At 40.7% G+C, this 26,432-nt stretch overlaps 1 protein-coding gene across 2 annotated transcripts in view; it reads right to left on the bottom strand.

Moving 5' to 3' along the window:
• Positions 1-26,432, bottom strand: part of LOC136874847 (proton channel OtopLc) — a 164,294-nt gene that overhangs the window by 125,684 nt on the left and 12,178 nt on the right. For both annotated transcript variants that reach the window (XM_067148526.2, XM_067148525.2), the window contains exon 2: positions 19,256-19,431. In XM_067148526.2, coding sequence (XP_067004627.1) covers positions 19,256-19,431 — 176 coding nt within the window. The remainder of the gene's footprint in view (positions 1-19,255; positions 19,432-26,432) is intronic.

Here is a 26,432-nt window from a genome sequence, read left to right on the forward strand (position 1 = left end):
ATTTATTAAGAAAATGTATTTATGAAGAAAGTTCTATATTTTTTACTTGTGATTATTTTTCATACCTTCGTATATAAAACATTCCTTCAAAATATTTACTGTATTTATGAATCAAGTTCAGTTTTTCTGTTTACTTGTGAATATTATTGAAACCTCCGTACATTAGGCACGTTCAAAATTGTATTTGAGAAACTAGCTCGATTATTGTTCTGTTTTTTCTGTTTGTGAATATTGTTATAATATAGGAATGTTCGCATTGATAGTTGTTCCCCATTTCGCATGCCTGCGTTCATATTAATCGTTCCCCCAATAATTACCCGAAGTCGGCGCGCTCGAGTGCTGGTGTTGATTATTGTTTTCAGGGGAAGTATAAACAGCCAACTACTACCCGTAATTAGATGGGGGAAAAAGAAAGAGTGATATCCCTCGGGAAATGATGATGATTATGATGATGTTGGTTGTTTAAAGGAGCCTAACATCTAAGGTCATCGGCCCTCTTCGAGAAATGAAGGTACCGGTGAAACAAAATGAAATCAATCAATCAATGATCTAGATTTAGGACTGTCGCCCAAGGGGCAGTTTCCGGATCAATTTACCTGACAGTTTATTAAATGTTTTCAAAGAACTTGGAAATGTGTTGAACATTTCCCTTCATAAATTATTCCGGTTCCATATTCCTTATGCTATAAATGAATTTGTGTTCTTGAATTCAAACTTCATCTTCATATTATGACCTTTCCTAATTCTAAAAATTTCCACGTAAGCTTATTCAGCTATTAATGCCATTCCACACTATCTTTCCACTGACAGCTGGAACATACCACTTAGTTGAGCAGCTCGTTTCCACATTTCCAAGTATTCCTAGCCCAAAATGTTCAAAATTTCGTAACACTATTCTCCTGTCGGAAATCTCCAAGAACAAGTCGTGCTCCTTTCCTTTGGATCTTTCCCAGTTCTCGTATCAAGTAATCGTTTACATCCTTTACATCCTTTACATCCTTACTACAACCACTAAATTTACAACCTGTCCTTTCGTAACATTTGACATCATGCCACGAAGGGTAACAAAGTGAACAACTCCATTATGTGTAATTCTTTTGTAATGTCTAACCATTTTCAAATAACAAGGAAGCTTGAATTTAAATCGCAGCTATGCATTTACACGTTATTTTAAACCAGTGCAGGTAGGTATACATTTTCACAGCAATCGCGTGTGTCAGTTCAGTTAGCGAGGGCAATAGGAACTTAGAACAAAGATATGTCAGTGAGAAGTAGTCTTGTTTACTTGATAATTAAGATTAGAATATGAAACAGATCCTCCTTATAAATCCGGTGATGACAAACCGCACTTGAAATTGTCTTCTCCAGTGCCAAAGAAAGCAAAAAGCGTGCGTGAATTTAGTGAAATGTGGATCACTTTGGGCAGAGAAAGGAGAAACGAATACTTTGCAAACTATAAGCCAATTTAGTGTTGCCATGGTGATGAATACAATATTTCGAAACATTCGAAAACTGATGCTCATCAAAAGTATGTGGCATAGAGACAGAAGATAAATTCAACATAAAGGTGATTTCCTTTCTTTCTTTTCAGAATGATTTAAATAAGGAAGCAGATGATGTAATTAAGGCCGAAGTATTCTCACACTTATTTATCAGCTATTTTGCAGGATTCATAATTATTTCTAGACTCCAAAATAGCCAGTAAATATAGGTGTGGTAGAAGTGAGAGGAAAAACTTGATTAAAATATTTTACAGCGGTTTTCAAAAGATATGGTACTTGTGGATCTAAAATATGATAAAATATTTGGCGTTCAAACACAGGCTTCAGATAAAACCAAACAAGGGCCGTGAAAGCCTTTTTTGAAGGGATACGGGCTAATGTTTTTATAATTTGCGCTGTTAATTCTGGTACAGTGATCCTTCCTCTTTACAATCTTTACAATCGATGCTAAACACTGTCGTCACACGTGTTTTCTGAAAAAGTTCCTTTTTTTTACCTTTCCATGTTTTTGTAACGCTCCAACCCAAGTGTTCTATGTCAAAATAAATCAGGTAAATATTAGTAGTCCGCCTCTGTGGTGTAGTTGTTAGCGTGATTAGCTGCCACCCCCGGAGGTCCGGGTTCGATTCCCGGCTCTGCCACAAAATATGAAAAGTGGCACGAGGGCTGGAACGGGGTCCACTCAGCCTCGGGAGGTCAACTGAGTAGAGGTGGGTTCGATTCCCACCTCAGCCATCCTGGAAGTGGTTTTCCGTGGTTTCCCACTTCTCCTCCAGGCAAATGCCGGGATGGTACCTAACTTAAGGCCACGGCCGCTTCCTTCCCTCTTCCTTGCCTGTCCCATCCAATCGCCCCATCCCTCCACAAGGCCCCTGTTCAGCATAGCAGGTGAGGCCGCCTGGGCGAGGTACTGGTCATTCTCCCCAGTTGTATCCCCAGAGCCAAAGTCTGAAACTCCAGGACACTGCCCTTGCGGCGGTAGAGGTGAGATCCCTCGCTGAGTCCGAGGGAAAAACCGACCCTGGAGGGTAAACAGATTAAGAAGAAGAAGAAATATTAGTAACTTATACTAACATTTTTTGCACAGAACTTTAAAAATAGTATTTTGTGTTAGTGTGGTGTTTAGGTAGCTTATTGTATGTCCTTTCACTGTGCCGTACAGAGCGGAACTGACGTCACGTTAACAAAGCAACCTTTATTTATAATCGATTCTAACCAATCATTTGTCTTAAGAGGGGAAACAAAGAAATTATGACCTTCAAATTCTCTTTACTCTTAATTCCAACAATAGAAATATGCTTTTTGTTAGGAGATTAATTCAACAAATAAATATTAAACAACTGTGCTAACTGGCACACATGAAACTGTTCTCATATTTTATATTTTCTTACACAACTCATAGAACTGCAGCAAAAAGCCCTTAGCACTGTAGCAAAATAGGTTACATAATTAATACCCATAAGAATAAATGAATAGTCTAAGTTATAAACAATTTTATTCGCCCTGCATGGAATTGTAGTTTAGGGGAAGACGCCAAAAATTTAATTTTTAAATACCTATGTTATTGGTCCTATCGAAAAGTATTAAGTAACGAATGTTATAGAGAATACAGTTTCCGATGATTTATTTCAAAGTCAGAAGAAAACTAAATGTGAAAGCCTACAATATATTTAGAATAGATATTCTCATAAATTTCCTTTCATGGATCAGTCATAGAGCGTCGACCTCTGGATTCTACCGCTGTGTATTTAACCCAGGGTGAGGCAGTCATATTTTTGGACAGAAAAAAGTCCATTCGGAACTCCAGAACGTAAGATGTTGGCATGTAAAAGATCTCCGGTGATGTGTATTTTGGTGTTTACAATAAAAAGTAATAAAAACTTAGTTGTGGAGATCCAGTTCCTCTGACATCTGGTATCTTAAACAGACCATTGAAACTGACGCTACCGAGCGAGTGGTCGCGTGGTTTGCGGCAAGTAGCTATCAGCTTGCATTCAGAAGATAGCGGGTTCGAATCCCACTGTCGGCAGTACTGAAGACGGTTTTCCGTGGTTTTCCATTTTCACACCAGACAAATGTTGGGGCTGTATCTTAATTAAGGCCACGGCCGCTTCCTTCCCACTCCTAGCACTTTCCTCTCCCATCGTCGCCATTAGACCTACATGTGTCGGTGCGACGTAATGCAAGTTATAAAAGGAGAAACTGACGCGTGGGGAGTCTAAATGGCTTCAAAACAAAATCTCAACAACACAGTGGCAGAGCCGTTATTATTATTATTATTATTATTATTATTATTATTATTATTATTATTATTATTATTATTATTATTATTATTATTGTAGAACTCTTTGTGCATTCAATAGAGTTCATAACCTCCCTCATCACAGCAAAGTCGTGCTCGAAACTTCGGTCATTTCGTGTCCATAATAAGCGAACGACATGAGAGCTCTCTATGTGAACCAGGAATATTGTGCCATTAGCTGGGATTGTACAGTACAGCATGACACTGTAGTAAATGTTAACTATCAGCTATCTTCTATGTTATCCGTTACAGCATGTTCCTCGGTACCGTCCTACGTAGCACAAAGAACAGCCATATTCCGTAACTAGCTGTTGTTTCCAAGGTTGACGGGTTATATTTTGTACAATTCAATTGTAGTGTATGCTTTTTCTTCTTCCTTTCCTTCATCTTACAATGCTGTCTCTTTCTTTCTTTCTTTCTTTCTTTCTTAATCCGTTTATCCTCCAGGGTTGGTTTTTCCATCGGACTCAGCGAGGAATCCCACCTCTACAGCCTATAGGGCAGTGTCCTGGAGCATGAGACTTTAGGTCGGAATGATACTACTGGGAAGGATCACCAGTACCTCGCCCAGGTGGCCTCACAGGGGCTTTGTAGGGTGATGGAAAGTTTGGAAGGGACAGACAAGGAAGAGGAAGGAAGCGGCCGTGGCCTTAAGTTAGACACCATCTCGGTATTTGCCTGGAGGAGAAGTGGGAAACCACGGAAAACCACTTCGAGGATGGCTGAGGTGGGAATTGAGCCCCCTCTACTCTGTTGACCTCTCGAGGCTGAGTGGAACTCGTTCCAGCCCTTGTACCACTTTACAAACTTCGTGGCAGAGTCGAGAATCGAACCCGGCCCTCCGGGGGTGGCAGCTAACCACACTCCTTCCTCCTAAAATGATAATCACCACCGCCATCACCGCCACCACCACCATGACGCTGTACAGATGTTAATCCTATACTGGATGAGGTGACTAAAGGTGAAACGTTGATGCCAAGACAAGAATTAAGCAATTTATAGATTGAACATTTTAGTCACCCATTGCAAGGTTGAATGGGAAACGACAGAGGGTCATCGCTCTTTCTTCTCTTACATTACATATAATTGTACTTCCTCTTAAAACAATAATCACCACCACCACCATTACATTACATTACATATTTCCCAGTAGGGAATAGAACCAGAGTCCTCAGACTTGCCGAAAATTCTGCATTTAAAACCACCAGTTTCAAAATTACATCAAAAGAAAAGACTTTGGAACCTTCCCCTCAAACTATCCGCAGGAGCTATCACATGTCTAGGTAAATTCTGCCATTACCTTGTGCCGCTGGATCTTCCTCACGCAGGCCTCGCCCCTGCCTTCCTACACTCACAAGCACTGGAGCAATTCAGACAAGACGACCCTAAAGTGCCCTGCTCATTTTTTTTTTGTTAGAGGCTTTACGTCGCACCGTCCTGCTTTTATAGTACTCTAAGGGGAGGCTTCCAGAACTCTTTACTGATAGGGCGGATTCCTGTACACACCCCCGGTTTTGATTGGCTAGAGAACATATTTCCAAGTATCACACAGGTTGTTTACAATCGAGGAGGAACCAGCTGAAGTGTTGGCAACTTCCTTTCATTAAACAGAACAATCCTCAGAACCAGGTTTACAAACTTCAAAATAAACATTATTCTGTCAAAGAATTACAAATCGATGGTCTCGCCATCTAACGGTAGGCGACAAAATCCTTGGCAGTTTACAGGTTCACAAGTCCGTTGGTATAGATGGCCTTAAGAAGACGCGCAGTTTAAATAGCTCGGATGCGAGTTCACAGCTGCGAGCCCCGAACCGCACTGCCAACTTGCCCAGTAGAGATCTTTCTAACCGAGCTCGATAGCTGCAGTCGCTTAAGTGCGGCCAGTATCCAGTAATCGGGAGATAGTGGGTTCGACCCCACTGTCGGCAGCCATGAAGATGGTTTTCTGTGGTTTCCCATTTTCACACCAGGCAAATGCTGGGGATGTACCTTAATGAAGGCTACGGCCGCTTCCTCCTACTTCCTAGGCCTTTCCTATCGCATCGTCGCCATAAGACATATCTGTGTCGGTGCGTCGTAAAGAAAAAAAGAACTTTTTAAAGATACATGGCCTTCGATAGATGTTCCCAGATAATGTCCAAAACGTATGATGGGGTCGGTTTGTACGCAGACTTTTCTCATAGCAGCATGTAATCTAGTAGGAACGCTCTGCCCCTGTTGAATATTTTTGGAAGCTGGGAGAGGTCAGCGAATCAACAAGTATCCAGCATGGAATAGTATTCTTCCGTAGTTACATAAAGTGTATACTCTCTGGCTTGACAGGTAGTAATGAAAGATGGCTGCATGGTAGACAGACCACGCATCTCGACGGATGAGGGGGCTTGGAGTTGGAGTCTGTACCATAGTAGAATTTCCTGGTGGATCTCAGTATTCTGGTATAGATTTCGTCGATGTGAATGTTATTATGAATTTCTTGACTGCTTCCATACCATTGCTCACCTGTAATCATGCGAAGGGCACGATTTTGAAAGCTCTGGACTTGATTCAGGTGCGTTTTGGCTGCGATCCCCCAGACGGGACTAGCATATTCGACGATTGGCCGAATGGAAGTTTTGTACAGCTGGAGCCTGTTTTCTAAATTAAGCTCATTGTCGGCTTTCATGATGGGAACAAATTCATGAAGGCGTTTGTAGCCTGGGCCGAAATTATGACTACATGATGTTTGAACGTCAATCCCCTGTCGAGGGAAACACCCAATAATTCAGTTACATCAGACCATCGGATCACTTCGTGACATTAATTTAGGCTCTCCACTGTCGAAGCCAAGGTTCGATAGTGGAGAGGGCTTCCTGAAGATAATTTTGAACCCTGAGTGGTTGCCAAGAGACACCGGATATGGCGGTGTCATCTGCGTACATGTAGACATTCACGCGCGGTGGACGGGGTATATTGGACATGTATAAATTCAATAGCATAGGAGAGATAAACCCACCCTGTGGGACCCCAGCACTGATAGGGCGGGGATCAGACAGGGAGTTGTTAACTTGAACCTGGAATTTCCTATCTGAAGGAAAACTGTGGAGTAGGTGTACCAATTAGTTGGGAAAGCCAAGAAGATTGAAATTGCTAAGGATGAATAAAGCCTCGGTAATTCGCTAGATCTTACGGGAGCTAGGAATGGGAGCTGTTCTGCTTCTTGTCGCTAGGACTTCTTGGAAGCTCGCGCAGTGCAATGCGATGTTTACTGTGATGTGCATGTGTTCGTGAAACAGAATTGGATATACTTGAGAGTTCGTTTGTTTTAAAACCTATGTTTACCTGTACTTTCGAAGGTAAGTTAAATAATTATGATAATAATTTTCAACAGAAATATTCTTGATCGTTCGTACTGAAATGTTCAGACAGTTATCTGTACTCGTAGTGAATACCGTACATTATAAATGCCACACTGAAGACATAGTCTCATTCTTTTTAGATGGTATACTTTTGAATTCCATTGAGTAAAAGTAAAAAGGTGAAAACTATCGATACCGGTACAAGTTACCATGAATTTTCTGTGCATCCGCAACTGAAGAGGAGATGGCTAAAAGTGATTTCACGAAATAAATTTAAGTCAAATACGAAGTCCAAGTCATCGGATTACAATTTCAAGCCAAACCCTACAATTCGAGTTTTAGAACCATATGGTGCGCCAAGTATTTTCCCAAATTTTCCAGCCTATATAACGACTACAGTAGTGACAGCATGCCTGGAGTTAATTTTTAAAAATGTGCAAGTGAAAAACGGCAAACTAAAGCTCAGTTCCGTCCTGAAGTTATAATCCTACAAGGGAATAACCAACCTGACTTAAATTCAGTTTCTGTACAGACAGAGGGAACTTTTATTTCTAGACTGTAGGAATTAGAAAGGAAAACAGAGCCCTACGGTGTGCCGAGCCAATAACAAGCTCAGAGACGTTTTAAGAAAAAAAACGAGAAATCAGCTAAAAGCTGAAGTATTTCGATGATAATGAGTATCACAAAACTGTCGAGTTCTTCCTTTCGGAAGACTGCAAATGTAGTTCAAAATGTTTATTTTTATTGGATGAGATACTGACTTTGAGAAAATTAACCCCAACATTGTCAAAAAATTCCATTATGAAAGCGCGCTATGGCATTATTGCTCACCGATAAGTTCGCAAGAGACCATATCATTAAACTGCCGTCCGGCTCCACGGCTAAATGGTTAGCGTACTGGCCTTTGGTCACAGGGGTCCCGGGTTCAATTCCCGGCAGGGTCGGAAATTTTAACCATCATTGGTTAATTTTGCCGGCAGGGGGGCTGGTTGTATTTGTGGTCTTCATCATCATCATCATCATCATCATCCTTTCATCCTCATCATGACGCGCAGGTCGCCTAAGGAAGTCATATCAAAAGACCTGCACCTGGCGAGCCGAAATTGTCCTTGGACACTCCCGGCACTAAAAGCCATACGCCATTTCATTTATTTCATTAAATTGCCAAGTAAAAGAACTCGGGCTAAGGTAACATTTTCTCCTAAACATGTAGCTGCTCTGAATCTTTTAAAAGACAGGCAGCCATCATCTTCGATTGGTTCTCTACAGCAGGCGGCTACCGCAACATATACCGGGTGGTTCACCAGCCCCTTATTTTTTCGGAGGTAGGTAACCCAACTAACGCGTATATCAGTCATCCGAATAACATTAGTATCTGCTTCTTTTTGGCCTTAGTAAACCATGCCGTTTATATAATGCTCGCGAATATGGTCCAAATCATTAACGGCAGTGTTGTTTCTATTACTTAAACTATAATGATGTGGTAAACGATCACAGCTGCGAATAATACTATCTTACGTACGGATAGGAAATATCTCTATGGACTACAACGTAATGCACAGAGGATCGTGGCAGTTACGGTGGCTAAAACACGCGCCATTGCTGTTGTGTCAGCCAAGCTGTGTGGTAGTAGGTTCGAAGCACAGGCTAGTACACTTTATTTTCGATTAACGCCGTTTACAGTGACTGTAATATGGCCGCTTATTACCCTTTCCCAAAGAGTGAATTTTTATTTGGTCCTGAAAAAGACCGTTCATAATCCGATGTTACGTAACCAGGTTGGAATACGACGCTAGGGTCTGTAGGTAGTACCATGCATATTCAGAGTAACGAGTGTTCGAAATGTTGACCACTTTACAGTATACATTTAACTTCTTACCATTACGAAGCACGTGGCATATATTTTAATTCGAACGTACTTTCTTCCTAAATTACCAACAATTCATTGTATTCATCGTGAGGATATGATTAAACGCTGTGATGTGACCTGGTAGGTGTGGATTATTACTTGTGTGCGTTAGATTTGGTATGTTGTGGATTCGAATCCCATGCTGGCCGTACTGAAAACGGTTTTCCTCGGCTTCCCATTTTCACCACCTGGCGAATGCCGGGACGCTACCTTAATAAAAGACCAAGGCCGATTTCCTTCCCAATCCTTTCCCCACCCATCCTTAGGGGAAGGACGCCAAATAAGAGCGCACCCCTTAAAATCAATAGCAAAACAATATTGATTATTATTGTATCCTCGCTGACATGGAGCACCCTGTCGTTCAAAAAATGTGCCTCATGCTGCATTCGAACCACTACGCTGCCGATAATTGCACATCGTCTGCTCCACACTTAACCGATTCAGCGACGAAGTCAACATACAGGTTTAATTCTTAAATACGGACGTTTTTTTGATATTTGCTTTACGTCGCACTGACACAGATAGGTCTTATGGCTACGATGGGATAGGAAAGGCCTGGGAGTTGGAAGAAAGCTGCCGTGGCCCTAATTAAGGTACAGCCTCAGCATTTGCCTCGTGTGAAATGGGAAACTACGGAAAACCATCTTCAGGACTGCCGACAGTGGGATTCGAACTCACTATCTCCTCGATGCAAGCTCACAGCCGCGCGCCCCTAACCGCACGGTCAACTCGCCCGGTAAGTACGGCCGTTCCACCTCGAAAGTTAACATACGTTTTAAAGTCTTCAATGGGGTTTACAGTGTCCATTTAACTTCCTCACGTTGCAGAGCATGTGGCATAACCTATTAATTCGATCGTATTACGGGTACCTATGTTATTTCAAGACGCAATAAATCAAATATTTGCCGAATGGTCCTTGGTATTTGGCGCGGAATTGTGCATAGTTGTTTTTCCTTTGGTAGGTCTATGGACCAATTTACAGTGATGACAGACAGATATGAGAAATTTCAAGTTATTTGGTGCTCAGAAAACTAAATTATATGGATCTTTAGGTTACACGCGTTATTTGGGTTGCCTGTCTCCGATAAAATAAGGGGCTGGTGAACCACCCCGTAAATGGAAAATGTATGATCACTCTGTTTTTTGCTAGTGGCTTTACGTCTGTCTCACCGACACAGATAGGTGTTATGGCGACGATAGGATAGGAAAGGGCTAGGAGTTGGAAGGAAGCGGCCTTAGCCTTAACTAAGGTACAGCCGCAACATTTGACTGGTGTGAAAATGGGAAACCAAAGAAAACCATCTTCAGGGCTGCCAGTAATGGGGTTCGAACCCACTATCTCCCGGATGCAAGCTCACAGCTTCGCGCCTCTGACGGAACGGCTAAGTCGCCTGGGATGATCACTCTTCATGATGTAAGTAGCACTACTCATCACGTTAGAGTGAGGAATGAAGACCGTATGCCGTTTTTCTTCCATTAGCGATGAACGGCTTCAATGGTTAGAAAATCAGTTTCTCGAGTATATCAACAATATCCAGATATAAAGTCCTTTCCTGATTCTTCACTTTGTAAGTACCGAAACATATAAAGCAGTCATGGCTATTGCATCTCTTAAAGTAAGTGGCGCAAGGTATCATCTGAACAGGGACGGATTTCACTACGTTTTAACAAGGGGATTTGATTCCAATTCCGTTGAATTTTTCCTCAGTGGACTGAGACAAATATTAGGAGCAAACGACATGCTGGACAGCAGAAATACTACTTTTAGTACGGATAAAGTTAAAGAAACTTATTTTGACACTGCCTTCTTTTACAAACGTCGAAATAACAGAGAAGACTGTACCAATATGGATCAAACAGTTGACAGAAGGTAGTGCTTCCAAGATTCCTGAATCATCTTTACCGAATTCTACTCTACGTATCTCGGATTACCTGTATGGTATCTAGTGGATAGAGTAAAATAAATAATATTTATAATTTTATTAAATTCCTGTTTGCTTAGCTCGAAAATTTAGTAGAAATATTTCGCTTGTTTCAGTTCCTACGCAGACTACCATACAGTTACCTTCCCCGGCGTACGTAAGAGGTTTCGTGATGAAGAAAATCGTGGCTGAGGTATCCTGTGCTACTTGAAAAGGCAAGTTGATCACTACAAACTGCCATTCTGCCATAGTGGATCTAATTTTTGAGTGTGACAAGAACTCCACATTTCATTCCATAGCACTTTTGTATCTAATACAGCACTTTATAGAAAGTGCTGTTATTAAGTTACCAAAGACATATAAGAGAAAGAACTGCTTTGAAAGTTAGTAACTTCTTTGTGTCCGCTGAAAGTGAAACGCATTCCACTTCACTTAGTGAAATGATCTGCAAGAACTTAATTCTAGTTATTTTGAGACGTACAGCTTCAGTAATAACGGAAGTGTTCAAGAAACCGAAATACTTATATAGCAAACATTTAGGCAGCAAAATTCTGTATGTGTGCTTCGAGTTGCTGTTTCGAGTTTAAGACATGTTCAGGGGTCAGCTATCAGCACCAAACGGAGAAATCTTCAACTATTACCTATAACGAGCGAGCAGGCATATTGCTGAAGCTTAAAGTACATCGCAGCGCGCTATGATTCTTCCGTGATCAGAGAAACTGTATACTCTCTGGCTTGACAGGTAGTAATCAAACATTGTTGCATGCAATGATTTTAATAAGGATGAAAATCGCATTTGTCAGAATATTAATGACAGTGATAGTCACTTAGCAACCACCAAGTATGGAATATATTGCGGGTTAGGGTAAACCTTCGCTGCAATTATTGGAGTGATCATTTAATGATTTGATTTCATGATTACTCAAAGTTGGCTGAACTTACAGACCTATCAATGTCTCGTGATTCACCGGCAGGTAATTTCGGAGAGATAAAACAAAAATGAAGCTAATCGGTCCGGTGAACGGACGGACGGATTTGCGAAAGCTGTTTTTAGCAAAGATTTCAGATATAAGTTAGAGGTGTTATTGAATTGGGATTTTACGTTATTATTTACATTTTGAAGTCCGTAGCACTGTGTAGAATATTGAACCCATGACCTTTGTGCCCTAAGAATGTTAAGTATGAAAAGTTACTACATGAGGCCCCATGTCAATTGTGATAAGGAGCTTGAAGATTTCTTGATATTACGGGAGTGTCACGTGGCAAGGAGGTGGCAAACTTCTGTCCCACGCTCTGAGATGTGACGTCATCCACACGTGTCGGCAGTGGAAGGATACAGAAGAAAGTTTATACAGGGTCCTGTATTTATCTATAAGACAACTGGTCTTCAGTAAGACGGGTTTGAGACTGCTAAGCCATTTCTGGGAATTATTTCAGATGGACACGCGTGTCTAGCTTACCCACGCTAAGTCGACAAAAAGTAGTGCCTATCAAATGAGGACATTTAACCAGTTAATTTAACAGGAATAATTTTTAAATATCCAGGAACACTACTGTTAGCAACGTAACAAGTATGTGGTTACATCAAAAACTCTTTTAAATACAGTTCATTCAAGTCGAAAAATTTCCGCAAATTTTCTTGGCGGCAAAAGGAAAATGCCTGGAGAGAGGGGGTACTGTCTATAAATATAGAAGTGACGCTATGTTGAAACCCCTGCATTTTGTATCGTGAGGCTGAAGACAGAGGGTTGAACTGTTCTGTAAATCGATCGACAAGTAGACTAAGTCCAACCAACAGATTTTAGCCGATGTGGCTGGGGTCTTGACGCCATGTGGAGATAGTTTTTTGAGCAGAATTAATTGTATAAAAAGGACGGTCAAGATACCGAAGAAGTATTTATAAATCTTTTTTGTGGTAAAGAAAGTAATTCGTGTGCGGGTAATAAATACTATCAGTCGAGTCCGATCAACAAGAACGACTAGTGAAGGGCATTTCTTTTTTATGCTTTATTTCCAGGAAACAATAATAAAAATGCTATGTAAATCCAAAAATGTAAAAATGGCTAAATAAATGAAAAGGGGTCGCAGGTGAGCCCAAAGATGAACGCTGACGTGACATGAGGTAGGTGATATGCCATCCTACCGCATACTTTATCTTGTTTTATGATGCCAAACTTATATGTGTTTGAAATGGGTATTTATGACACAGCTGGTCACCCAAATGTTTTTTTGTAAATGTCAGTAATGTTACGAAAGGTCATTGGTTTTATTTTCCGCTTGGATAAATTTTTGAAGTATTGCGAGTGCAGTGTAATGTTCTAAAAAGTTATTAATGAGGGTTTCGGAGTGATATCACGTCCAAAGTAGATCGTCATTTCCGTGTATTTATTGCCTATGTTTCTTTTATGTCAAATTAAGATGTTTATTCGACGTAAAATTTTCAGTTGGAATTTTGATGGAATTGGTGCAAAAGGGATCCGTGGTTACCCATGTTCAGTCAGATGGAAGCGCTGTGTTTAGTGTTGAGTAATGCAGATCGGTGAATTTGTCACGAAGTGTAACGTATTCTATGTCCGTTTAAACCGTGTCTGAGTGACAATAATAACAGTAAATTTGTCAGTCATTTTCGTGAAAATCCAGTTTTAAAATACGAGATCATTTTATGCGAAGTTGTTCATTATTAAAGTATTTGTGCGTGATTAGGCGTCGTGGATTCTAGTAAGGATTTTTATTCCAGTTCTTTTGTTAGTGAGAGTCGTGAGTTTGAGAGGTTAGATTTGCCGTGTGAGTTGAGATAGGATTTGCGAATCAGGTGATTGGAAACCTATAGATGATGCCGGGACTTTGGTGCGAGCCCGAGGAAGATTTTATATATTTGGGATGGATGTGAGTGAGAGAATTCACGCTGGTGTTAATTTGCGATGTGTACAATTATTGTAGGACATTTGAAAGTAAATCTATGTGCATATTTGTTTGGTCAGAATATCGTATTTTGTTCTATTTTGCGAAGTCAAAGGGGTTCATTCTTTGAAGCCAGTCATGTATGACGAAGACATGTTTTTCATGTCGAAACTGACAGACAGAGGAGGGTCGTCTGTGTCGATGCCACCAGCTGTTCGATAGGGGGCAGTTAGTATAACGGAAGACGTGTAGAGTGTTACGCATTGAAACGAGATTGCATTCTTGGCAGCGGATATCATTAACTGTGGGATCTAGTTGAAATTTTCATCCGGGAATAACGTGTAGGTTATTAGATACTATGATTTTGTTTAATTGAGATTATAATGTATATCTGAAACCCTAAAGTTAGAGTATAATGAGCGAGGTTAGCCAATTTCAGGGTTGTCCAAAATATAGAGTGGTGGTAGTGATGATTGTTTGTTTGTGAGGGTGCACAAACTTTATGAAATGTCATGACAAGATATGACATCGTAATCGGCTTACATTATACGGTGAGTTACTTTTGGTTTGTACGCAATTATTATGATTATCCAAGTATTAATAATGGCTAGGGTTAGATTAGATTTAAAGTGTGATGTCAAGAAACAAGATATAATACTGGGAATAAATGATGTAAATTTCTTTCCAGGTGCAAAATCATGATAGATGATAAACATTAAACATGAATATAACTGCGTCAAACATTGAGTAGGGACTTGTGAAAGAAACCATTCGTCCGTGGAGATAGAATTTGTTGTTCATTAAGATTTCATTAAATCATTTTAATTTATTTAATTATTAAACTCAGTAGAACCATATTTGTGAAATAACTTTAAAGCAAACGAATAACTTGGAGATGCATTTTGGAAATCTTAGTTTTTTCTGGGAATATTTAAATGTTAACGATTAAGGGAACATATCCGAAGGTAATGGATTTTACTGCCACAAAGTATTGTGAGCGTTGTTGTTGTTGTTGTTGTTGTTGCATTATTTGACTTTGATTGATTAAGCAGTAAATGTGCTGGGGTTAGTAAATTGGAAACTTTGGTCATCAACCGATGTAATTGTGTTTAGCCTTCAGCTTAGAAACTTGGATGGTCATGGGGTCATCAACCTCAGTGACTTAGATTAGGACCATATGCCACTGTAGCATCATTTTCCTTGCGGTCATCATCCACAATGACTTTAAAGTAACTTGGAAGCCTGGAGGTCGGTCCATGACTTAGTCACAGGTCACATCGATTCGATTAAGGGTCCATGCCGTATAACCACTGTGTGGCACACATCGATTGGACTGCCTTAATTATACCCAGAGTCCAGAGTTCGTGTTACGAGGGCTGGACCATCAAGAATCATCATGATGTTACATGTAGTCGCACATGGAAGCCGAATTTAAGGATTTGCAGACTTTCTTTCTTTCTTTATTTAATAACTAGCAAGATACCCGTGCTTCGCTACGGTTTTATACTGAAATTTATAATTGAATGCTTATCGTTTTATATATAACCCACCGATATTCGCGATCTGACTCGTTTTCTGAGAGATTCCGCCAAAATTTGCGATCTGACTCGTTTTCTGAGAGATTACGGCAATATTCCTCCCATGTTTCAATCTTTTCTCCAGCAATCGATTTCGTACTTCCCGGGATAAGTCCAGGTATTCCACCCGGTCAGTTGGGTCCCTAAATCTTTGCCATTCTTTCCTATAGCCTAAGCATTTTTAATGTGGATCAAATCCTTGAGGAGATCCGGCGTGGTGTCGTCTTGGGTGCCTTGGCGGTACTGAACCTCTACTTGGCGGTAAATTACATCTGCTGTCGTTGTCATTGATGACAGTATGACCAGCACCATTGTCTCCCGCGGGCAAGTGCGCAGGACTTCTGGCGATACGAATGACATACTTCCGTGCATTATTGAACTTATTACAGAGGTGAACAATTGCACGGTCAATCATGTATCTATCGTTTATTTCAAATATGTTTAAATTTTTGTTTATAAGCCAAAAGAATCTACTGTAATCTAAGAAGGTTCTCCAAAGGAAAAGATGGCTCTTGAAAACGAACCCAGGAGAGATTAAAAATGATCGGTTTATGATCAGAATAAGTACATTGAAAATCCACAGCCTGTTTCCAGTCATTCAACCGGGTCAAGAATGGAATGAATTAGCCCTGCCGAAGCCTGTCGCACTCCACTGGGGCAATGATTAAATGAATGACAAATGAAATGAAATGATATTGGAGAGTGTTGCTGGAATGTATGATGACGGGGAAACCGGAGTACCCGGAGAAAAACCTGTCCCGCCTCCGCTTTGTCCAACACAAATCTCACATGGAGTGACCGGGATTTGAACCACGAAACCCAGCGGTGGGAAGCCAGCGCGCTGCCGCCTGAGCCACGGAGGCTCCTTATAAGTACATTAGGAACAGTAAAATCAATTGGTCTCACCTCCGTTTTCACCCCACCGCGGTTAAGTTGATTTACCTCCCCCCGCCAAAAAAGAAAACGTGTTCCTTTATGTTTAAAGGAGATACCAAATACCAATGTTCACATGTGTTACCTTCAGTAAAGTATTCCCATAAAAACAATTCACTTTTTTCACTTACTTTCACACTCCCCGCCCCCCTTAAGTGAATTTTCCGGCAAAAAGTACTTGTTTCTTTAATAGTAAAGGATCTTCTAAATACCGATTATCTTCAGTTTTTGAGATATGTGTCCCCATGAAACGAATTCAACTCCTTTTCACACTCGCCCCCAAAAATGATTCTCCGCCCCCCTCCCCCCAAAACGCGTCGTTTTATTTTTTAAAAAGATCTAAATACCAAGTTTCACGTCTGTAACAATTTTAGTTTTCATTAGATGTAAGTATCCTCATACAATTAATTCAATAAATTTTTCAATTTTTCACCCCCCCAACCTTCATTGGATTTCCCGAGAATACCTGTTTCTTTACTTTAACAGGAGGTTCCAAATACCAATTTTTACGTCTGCAACATTTTACGTTTCTGAGATATACTGTAGATATAGTCTTTCTAAAAATTCACCCCAATTTGTCACTCCTGTTTAACCCCCATTAATTAGATTTTCCAAAAACAAAAAATAAATGTTTCTTTATTTATAAAGGAGGTCCCAAATACCGATTTTCAGATCTGCAACATCTTCAGTTTCTGAGAAATAAGGATCCTTATTAAAGGCATTAAACTATTTTTCACCCTTTTCATCCCTCCTATTGGGATTTTACGAAAACAAAAAAATGCGTGTTTCTTTATTTTGGAAGTAGATTCTAAGTACCAATTTTTACATTTGTAAACTTTGAAAGTTTTGAGATATAGATACACTCATTTTAAAAATTCACCCCCTTTCAACCCTCCACTATTTGGATTTTTCAGAAACAAAATGTACATGTTTCTTTATTCTTAAAAGAGATCCCAAATACCTTTTCTCATGTCTGTAATATCTTCAGTTTCTGAGATATAAGTATCCTCATTAAAGGCATTCAACCCGTTTTCACCCACTCCTATTAGAATTTTCCGAAAACAAAAAAATACATGTTTATTTATTTTTAAAGGAGATTATAAACACCAATTCTTACATATGTAAACCTTTAAAGTTTTAAGATGTAGACACACTCATTTTAAAATTCACCCCCCTTTTCATCCCCATTATTTGGATTTTCCAAAAACGAAAAAGTACATGTTTCTTTATTTTTAAAGTGGATTCCAAATACCAATTTTTAGGTCTGTAATATCTTCAGGTTCTGAAATATAAGTATCCTCATTAAAGGCATTCAACCGCTTTTTCACCCTTTTCCACCCTTTCTATTGAGGTTTTCCGAAAACAAAACAATACGTGTTTCTTTATTTTTAAAGGAGATTCTAAATACTGATTTTTACATCTATAAACTTTAAAAGTTTTGAGATATAGATACACTCATTTTCAAAATTCACCCTCTTTTCACACCCCCCATTAATTGGATTTTCCAAAAAAAAAGAATACGTGTTTCTTTATTTTTAAAGGAGATCCCAAACACCAATTTTCAGGTCTGTAATATTTTCAGTTTCTGAGATACAAGTATCGCCATTAAAGGCATTCAACCCATTTTTCACCCCTTTTCACCCCTCCTATTGGGATTTTCCGAAAACAAAAAAATACGTGTTCCTTTATTTTTAATGAAGATTCTAAATACCAATTTTTACATCTCTAAACTTTAAAACTTTTGAGATATAGGTGCACTCATTTTAAAAATTCACCCCCCTTTCGCCCTCGCATTAATTGGATTTTCCAAAAACAAAAAAAATATGTGTTTCTTTATTTTTGACAGCGATCAAAAGTACCAATTTTGAGATCTGTAATATCTTCAGTTTCTGAAATATAAGTAACGGTATCCTGATTAAAGGCATTCAACCAATTTTTCACCCTTTTTCACCCCTCCTACTGGGATTGTCTGAAAACAAAAAAATACGTGTCTCCTTATTTTTAAAGAAGATTCTAAATACCAATTTTCACATCTGTAAACTTTTAAAGTTTTGAGATATAGACACACTCATTTTAAAATTTCACCCCCATTTTCACCCCTTTAGCGACGGAATATCCAAAAATCCTCTCTTAGCGAGCACCTACATCTTAATATGAATATATCCCCAAAATTTCATTTCTTTATGTCCAGTAGTTTTGGCTCGGCGATGATGAATCTGTCAGTCAGTCAGTCAGTCAGTCAGTCAGTCAGGACAAGCTACTTTATATATATAGACTGAGACGATGGTTTCTAGTAAGGATGCCCATCAGGTAGTTAAGTCAAAGGCTCAAATCAGCGTTCGGCCCCTCTGTGTAAAATGATTGTTGTGGAGTCGACAAGATAGAGTCGGAATTATACCTGGATTACAAATTATTAATTTCATCAGAAAATTTTCCAAAATAAAATACAAATATTTTATGAATAGACCTTTCATTTGAGTAGATAGATTAGGATTACTGAACCCTATCTTTACCTCAGCAAGTGACGAAGAACCCGAAACGACACAAGAGACAGATCTCATGAAATTTTGCTGATAGGTAAGGAAGGTAGGTATCCTTCAGAGTGGACCAAAGGGTTCAGTAACAAAGTCAATCCCTTCGAACTGAAGATGAACGATACTGTAGCCATGAACTTATCTTAGGCTAGGAGAAATTAATTGTACTACGATAGTTGCAATAACTCCTCTTTATTATGTGTGAAGCTTTCGAACTTTCGATTGCATTGGAAAATTAAAAGCTGTAGTTTTGTACACCCTTCTTCCATCCTCATACCCATAAATCAATATACTTGCGTAAGCCACTGAATACATTCTGCTGTAAACAATTGACTTACCGGAGTCTCTCGTGGAGCCCGTCACTGTGCCTGCGCAGCTCAAAGCGTCCCGCCGCGTGCAGTCGGGCCAGCAGTCCTTGAAACTTGAAACCTTCTTTCTCTTCCTCGATCACCAACTTGGAAAGAGCCCTAGGAATACTCACGTTCATGTCTGGAGTTTGTGGTTCTGTGTGTACCTGTAAGTGGTAATGAAAATTAAAATTTCCAATATTGAAGTCATGATAGTTGGAAAGGAACATAAGAGAAATTAATACAAAAATACAAATTAGAAAAGGTGGGTTATTAATTATTCAGAATAAGTATTTTCCAACGTGGAAGTTAGAAAGAGAAATACAGTAGTATCCAACGGTAGCAAATCTATTGTAGTGTCATCGCAGTGGCCGTGTTGTTAAACAAAAACGAATTTCGCGGACGGAATTATTCTTATATTTCTCTGTTTACGGGTCAATTTTGATATACTGGAGTGGAAGCTCGGTGGATTGATGTTTTTTTAAACCTTGTACGTCCCAATGCTCTTCCTTAAGACTGGTCACGCCTCCCAGCCACATATTTATATGCAGTCTATCAGAACAATTTTCGTTGTGTTCATTTTCCTATACTTAAGTGTAAAGGAAAATAGGTCCGACTCCTTGGCTGAATGTTCAGCGTTGAGGCCTTCGCTTCAGAGGGTGCCGGGTTCGATTCCCGGCCGGATTGGGGATTGTAACCTTTTAATTTTTCTGGCTCGGGGGCTGGGCATTTGTGTTTGTCCCAACACTTTCCTCTTCATATTCAGAGAACACATTACATTACCAACCACCACAGAAACACGCAATAGTGATTACATCCGTCCATATAGCGTTAGCGTCAGGAGGGGCATCCGGACGTAAAACAGGGCCAAATCCACACGTGCGACTCAATTCGTACCTGCGACCCCACAGGTGTGGGAAAAGCGGTAGATGAAGAAGAAGAAGTGTAAAGGAAAAAGTACCTTACCCTACCGTATTGTAGGGATGTTGTTTGCATGGCGAATTTACGCACTCCTCTACAGTATAATGCATTTAAGGTTCATTTCCTATTACACACTAGCACAGGAAAATGAGCACAACGAAAATTGTTCTGATGGACTGCATATAAATATGAGGCTGGGAAGCATGACCGGTCGTATGGAACATAATGGATAGGAAATGCACTGTGACATACGAGGTTTTAAAAGAAAGCCATCGATACGGTACCTTATTTCGTGTCGTTGCTATCATCGGTCTAGAAAGCCAAGACAAACGGCCGAGAGGATTCGTCGTGCTGAACCACACGGCAACTCATAAACTGCAGGTCTTCGGGCTGAACAGCGGTCGCATGGTAGGCCATGGCCCTTCGGAGCTGTTGCGCCATGGGGTTTGGGTTTATTGCTGTCCTGGTGCAACTCTTATAAAAGCAGCCATAGGACGAGGGGAGGGGGGGCGGCATCGGCGATGCATGCGAAATGCGTGTTGTTGTGGCACAGAACAGTGTCCATGGAATTAAACATTTAAGATTAAAATCCTCGTACCTGCCGGAAACCGAACCCGGGGTCCTCTGAAACGGAAGGCCACTACGCTGACCGTTCGACCGATTTGCCTGGTGTGAAAATAGGAAATTACGGAAAACCATCTTCAGAGCTGCTCACAGTGATATTCGAACCCGCGATTTCACAAATTCAAGCTCACATCTACGTGGTCCAAACGGCTTAGTCATCTAACTCCATAGTTAGTGATTGTCAAGTTCACGCTGGCATGATTCGGTCTGAAGGTAAACTCTGCTTGATCGAGGAAGGAACTGTGGTGCAGTTGACCACGTCAAAACAGGATTCCATCAGCTATCTTCGTAGTTGGACGAGTTATCCGAGTAACATTGTCACCGGGTCCTCATCAATGTTACTGCGGTTCTAATACGGGTCACTGCATGTGCCATTTTAAGTGAAAAGTCAAGCGCAAGTGGCTCTGTTTCAGCGTAAAATAGAAAATTTTGTGACGATGATTTCGATGTCAAAAGGCGCTGTGAAAACTTCCTCATTTTGCTTCCTTCGTCAATAGTAATGCCGGTCTAAGATTAAGTTAATGTAGAAATCCTTTCGGTATATTGTTCATGGGATTTGCTTGGATGTTAAAGCTACACATTACTTATTGATCTTCGGTACAGGAAATGAGAGTGATATAATTAGTACCAGAGATTATACGCTTTTTCTTTAGATCTTCTTCCGGGTTGAACCGTGTTGTTGTTTCCTCTACATTACGTACAGTTCGCCGACAATTAGAGTACATTGCAGCATTCTTTGTCAAGGCATCTGAAATACCCCTACTCGATCCGAGGTGATCAGTCACCTAGGCACCGGGCGAGTTGGCCGTGCGATTAGGAGCGCGAAGCTGTGAGCACTAGCAAAAAAGAATACTGCCTTGAGGAATTCCCCTCTTACTTATTACAGGGTCAGTTAAAGCTTCGCCTACACTAATTCTCTGAGTGCTGAATGAAAATGAAAACCTGTCTTCCAGTCTTTGACCGAGTCAGGGATGTAATGAATGAATTATACCAGGTGGCTCTCGAACGCCGTACTTTCTACTTATAAATGCCCCGCATGCACAAATGATGAATTGGATGTCTACCAACTGATTTTCACTGGGGAACTACTGCCAGCGGGCAGGTTACGTCAGAATATGAAGAGATAAATAACGGAGTGTCGCTCGCAGTATGTTATTCAGCGCTGCCGGTCAAATGCACCCCTTGGATTAGTAAACATCGTTTTCGACTGCACAGTTCTAGGCTGGTGTATGGTACAGCCACACTATATTTGCTGTCTGCATATCAGCAATGGCCAGTGTGATCAGCAGCGACGAATACAACAGACATTATTTTAATCTGGACAATCTGGTCGGAATGCAACAGAAGCTCCAAACCGACGTATGCCTTCTACACGCGTACTTCACTGAATAGTATTAGTTTTTATTTCATACTAGCAACTCTTCCATCGAGTGGAATGTCTACACGTGTATAAATTAATAAGTTATTAGATTTTCTTTTCTGCATCTTTGGCGTGACTACAAACAGTAGCGGCGATTACGGGGTGGGGCGAGGAGAGAAAGCCCCCCCCCCCCGCACTTTGTGGAGTAAACATTACATTTTTATTCCACTTTAGCCAGCTGGATCTAGAAATTATTTTAAAAAAGCTCTTTGTACAAACCTTGTTATCTTATCTCCTAATTCCTTTGTTTATTTTCTTTATTAACATAATTAAAACCAAACCAAACCCCATGGCACTACAGCCCTTGAAGGGCCTTGGCCTACTAAACGACCGCTGCTCAGCCCGAAGGTCTGCAGATTACGAGGTGTCGTGTGGTCAGCACGACGAATCCTCTCGGCCGTTATTCTTGGCTTTCTAGACCGGGGCCGCTATCTCACCGTAAGATAGCTCCTCATTGCTAATCACGTAGGCTGAGTGGACCTCGAACCAGCCCTCAGGTCCAGGTAAAAATCCTCTTTTTTGTTTTTGCTATTTGCTTTTCGTCGCACCGACACAGATAGGTCTTATGGCGACGATGGGATAGGGAAGGCCTAGAAATGAGAAGGAAGCGGCCGTGGCCTTAATTAAGGTACAGCCCCAGCATTTGACTGATGTGAAAATGGGAAAACCACGGAAAACCATCTTCAGGGCTGCCGACAGTTGGGTTCGAACCCACTATCCCCGAATACTGGATACTGGCCACACTTAAGCGACTGCAGCTATCGAGCTCGGTGTAAAAATCCCTGACTTGACCGGAAATCAAACCCGGAGCCTCCGGGTAAGAGGCAGGCACGCTACCCCTACACCACGGGGCCGGCTATTAACACAATTACTGACGGAAATACGCACAAAATGCTTTTTTCAATTACGGCAAAGTGCTGGGGCTGTACCTTAAGTAAGGCCACGGTCGCTTCGTTTCCACGCGTAGCCCTTTCCTGTCTCATCGTCGCCATAAATCCTATCTTTGTCGGTGCGCCGTAAAGCCAATTGTAAAAAAAATCACTTGTAATCGTATTTCAACGGGAGTTAATACCAACGTTCCAAAATTATTTCTTTGTGTTATGTTACTTATTAAGTAAATGCCCGTAGTATGTTTGTGAGACCTGGTGAAAATTTTAGTATACAGCATTGAATCAAAATCTCAAAACAACTATTATTACGAATAATCCACGGGGCAGATTAATTACATTTACATATAAAATAACATAATACAAACGAAGTAATTTAGTCCGGTGAAAGTAAAGTTGGTAGTCTCTTGCGTTGAAATTACAATTAAATATATCTTTTTTACAATTGACTTTACGTCGCACCGACACAGATAGAACTTATGGGAAGGAAGCGGCCGTGGCCTTAATTAAGGCACAGCCTCAGCATTTGCTGGTATGAAAATGGGAAACCACGGAAAACCATCTTCAGGGCTGTCGACAGTGGGATTCGAAACCACTATCTCCGGACTGCAAGCTCACAGCTGCGTGCCCGTAACCCCACGGCCAGCTCGCCCGGTACAATTACATGGATGTACGACATGATTATGCAATTAAAAATCATTTAGTATTTGAATACACACTGAGAAACTAACAGACAATAAAGAGACTGCCAGACTGACGAATGCGCGCGGCAAGCGGCTGAATTATAACTCAGTCGCCACGACCTCGGCAAAAAAAATATGTACCCCTACTACCCTTCCTCACAGCAGATGCAAAGACTCCACTACTTGCGTAGCGCTATAAAATAAAGGAAAAATGTAGCATATACGACAACAAGGCTTGTAAAAATAGCTTTTTAAAAATAATTCCTAGTTCCAGCTGGTTAAAGTGGAATAAAATGTAATATTTACTCTACAAAGTGGGGATAGGAGCGATTGTCCCTCCTTACCCCACTCCCCTAACCGGCGCTACTGTTTGTAGATACGCCAAAGATACAGTAAATGAAATCTAATTAATTTATACACGTGTAGACATTCAACTCGATAAAAGAGTTGATCGTATGGAACAAAAACTAATACTGTTCGGCGAAATATGTATGTAGAAGGCGTATGTTCGTTTGGAGCTTCTGTTGCACTCCGACCAGGTTGTTCAGCTTAAACTAATCTCTGTGTATTCACCGCTGCTTATCGCACTAGCCATTGCCGATATGCAGACAGCAAATATAGTGCGGCTGTACCATACACCAGGCTAGAACTATGCGGTCGAAAACGATGTTTACTAATGCAAGGGGCGCATTAGACCGGTAACATGCTGCGAGCGACACTCTGTTTCTTATCTCTTCATATTCTGACGTAACCTGCCCGCTGGCAGTAGTTCCTCTGTGAAAATCAGTTGGTATACATCCCATTCATGCGGGGCATTTATAAGTAGAAAGTACAGCGTTCGAGAGCCACCTGGTATATATTGGTCTATTAGTACAATGGGGTCGCCACTCCCAAAGTGTATTAATGACTGATAGATACTATGAAATGATAATGGAGAGTGTTGCTGGAATGAAAGATGACAGGGAAAACCGGAATACCCGGAGAAAAACCTGTCCCGCATCCGCTTTTTTCAGCACAAATCTCACATAGAGTGACCGGGATTTTATCCACGGTATCCAGCGGTGAGAGGCCAACGCGCTGCCGTCTGAGCCACGGAGGTTTTTTCTCTGAGTGCTACTTTCTAGAAATATAGCCACACATTCAGTCACTTTTGTCTAGGCCAATTGCACTCAGTTTTTCGGTAGTGTCCCATGCTCTACCCTATCAAATGCCTTACATTGGTCAATCACGATACAGCCATTTGAGCTCCTGAATCCAAGATCTACTATATCTTGCTGGAATCCTATCAATTGAGCTTCAATGGAATAACCTTTCCTAAACACGAACACCCTCTATCAAACCTCTGATTAATTTCGCAAACATATTTGTCTAACATAATCAGAAAGAATGCTTTCCCAAAGCTCACATGCAATGCATGGTAAACTGAATGCCCTGTAATTTTCAGCTTTATGTTCATAACCCTTTCCTTTACACATAGGGGCTACTATAACAACTCTTCACCATTTGGTATAGCTATTTCATACAAACAATAATCAAGTAAGTACCTCAGATATGGTACTATATTCCAACCTATTGTCTTTAGTATATCCCCCGAAACCTTGTCAAGTCCAGCTGCTTTTCTACTTATCTTATTGTAAATATCGTTGTTATCATAGGTAAATTTTAATACTTGTTTAGTATTAGTCACCTCCTCTATATGGACATTATCCTTTTAACCAACAATCTTTATATACCAAGGGCACTAGGAAAGTTTTGCAATACGCAAAAACGGTTACCTGGACACCCCTGTTATGGTGAGGGATGAAAAGAGGGGTGAAAACCGGCCTAGAAGTCAGCAAAGCGCGACCTTCACACCAGTTGTTACCAAGCAGGGGGATTGAAAGCAAGTTAAGATGTCAGTGTGGTCTAAAGGTGAATATCGCGCAATTATCTGCTACAATTTTGCTCGTGGATTAACTGTCGACCAGTGCGTGGAGGAAATGACTCCTGTGCTGGGGAAAGACTGTTCACATTGGACAACAATTTTCCGCTGGTACAAAGAGTTCCAGAGGGGAAATTTTGGGGTTGAAGACAATCCTCGTTCTGGGCGACCGTCTTAATTAGTGACTGAGGAAAACATTGAAGCTGTGAGAAAAATGTTGCAGCAAGAGAAGCGGTTGACATATCGGCAGTTAGAAGAGACCCTCCACATCCCTGTAGCAGCTATTCATTCAATTCTACACGACCATCTCCATGTTAGAAAGGTTTATTCCCTTTGGGTACCCTATTCACTTTCAGAGGAACAAAGGGAACATCGAGTGAAATGGTGCCGAAAAATGTTAAAATAGTTTGAAAATGGGATTTCACGTCACGTCAATAGCATCGTTACAGGTAACGAAACTTGGATTTATTATTACGATGTCCCAACAAAATCCCAGAACAATGTGTGGCTGTTTGAAGGTGAGAGTACTCCTGTGACTGTGCGAAAGTTAAGGTCAGTGAAGAAAAGGATGATTGCAGTATTCTTCACTTAACCGGGCATCCTGACTCGGGTTGTGCTAGAAACACAAAGGACAGTTACTGCAAAGTGGTACGGTGCGATTTGTCTGCATCAGGTGATCCAGGCTCTCAAGCAGCTCCGTCCAATGTCACGG

Source organism: Anabrus simplex, chromosome 5 (genome assembly GCF_040414725.1).
Source record: "Anabrus simplex isolate iqAnaSimp1 chromosome 5, ASM4041472v1, whole genome shotgun sequence".
Taxonomy (NCBI): Eukaryota; Metazoa; Arthropoda; class Insecta; order Orthoptera; family Tettigoniidae; genus Anabrus; species Anabrus simplex.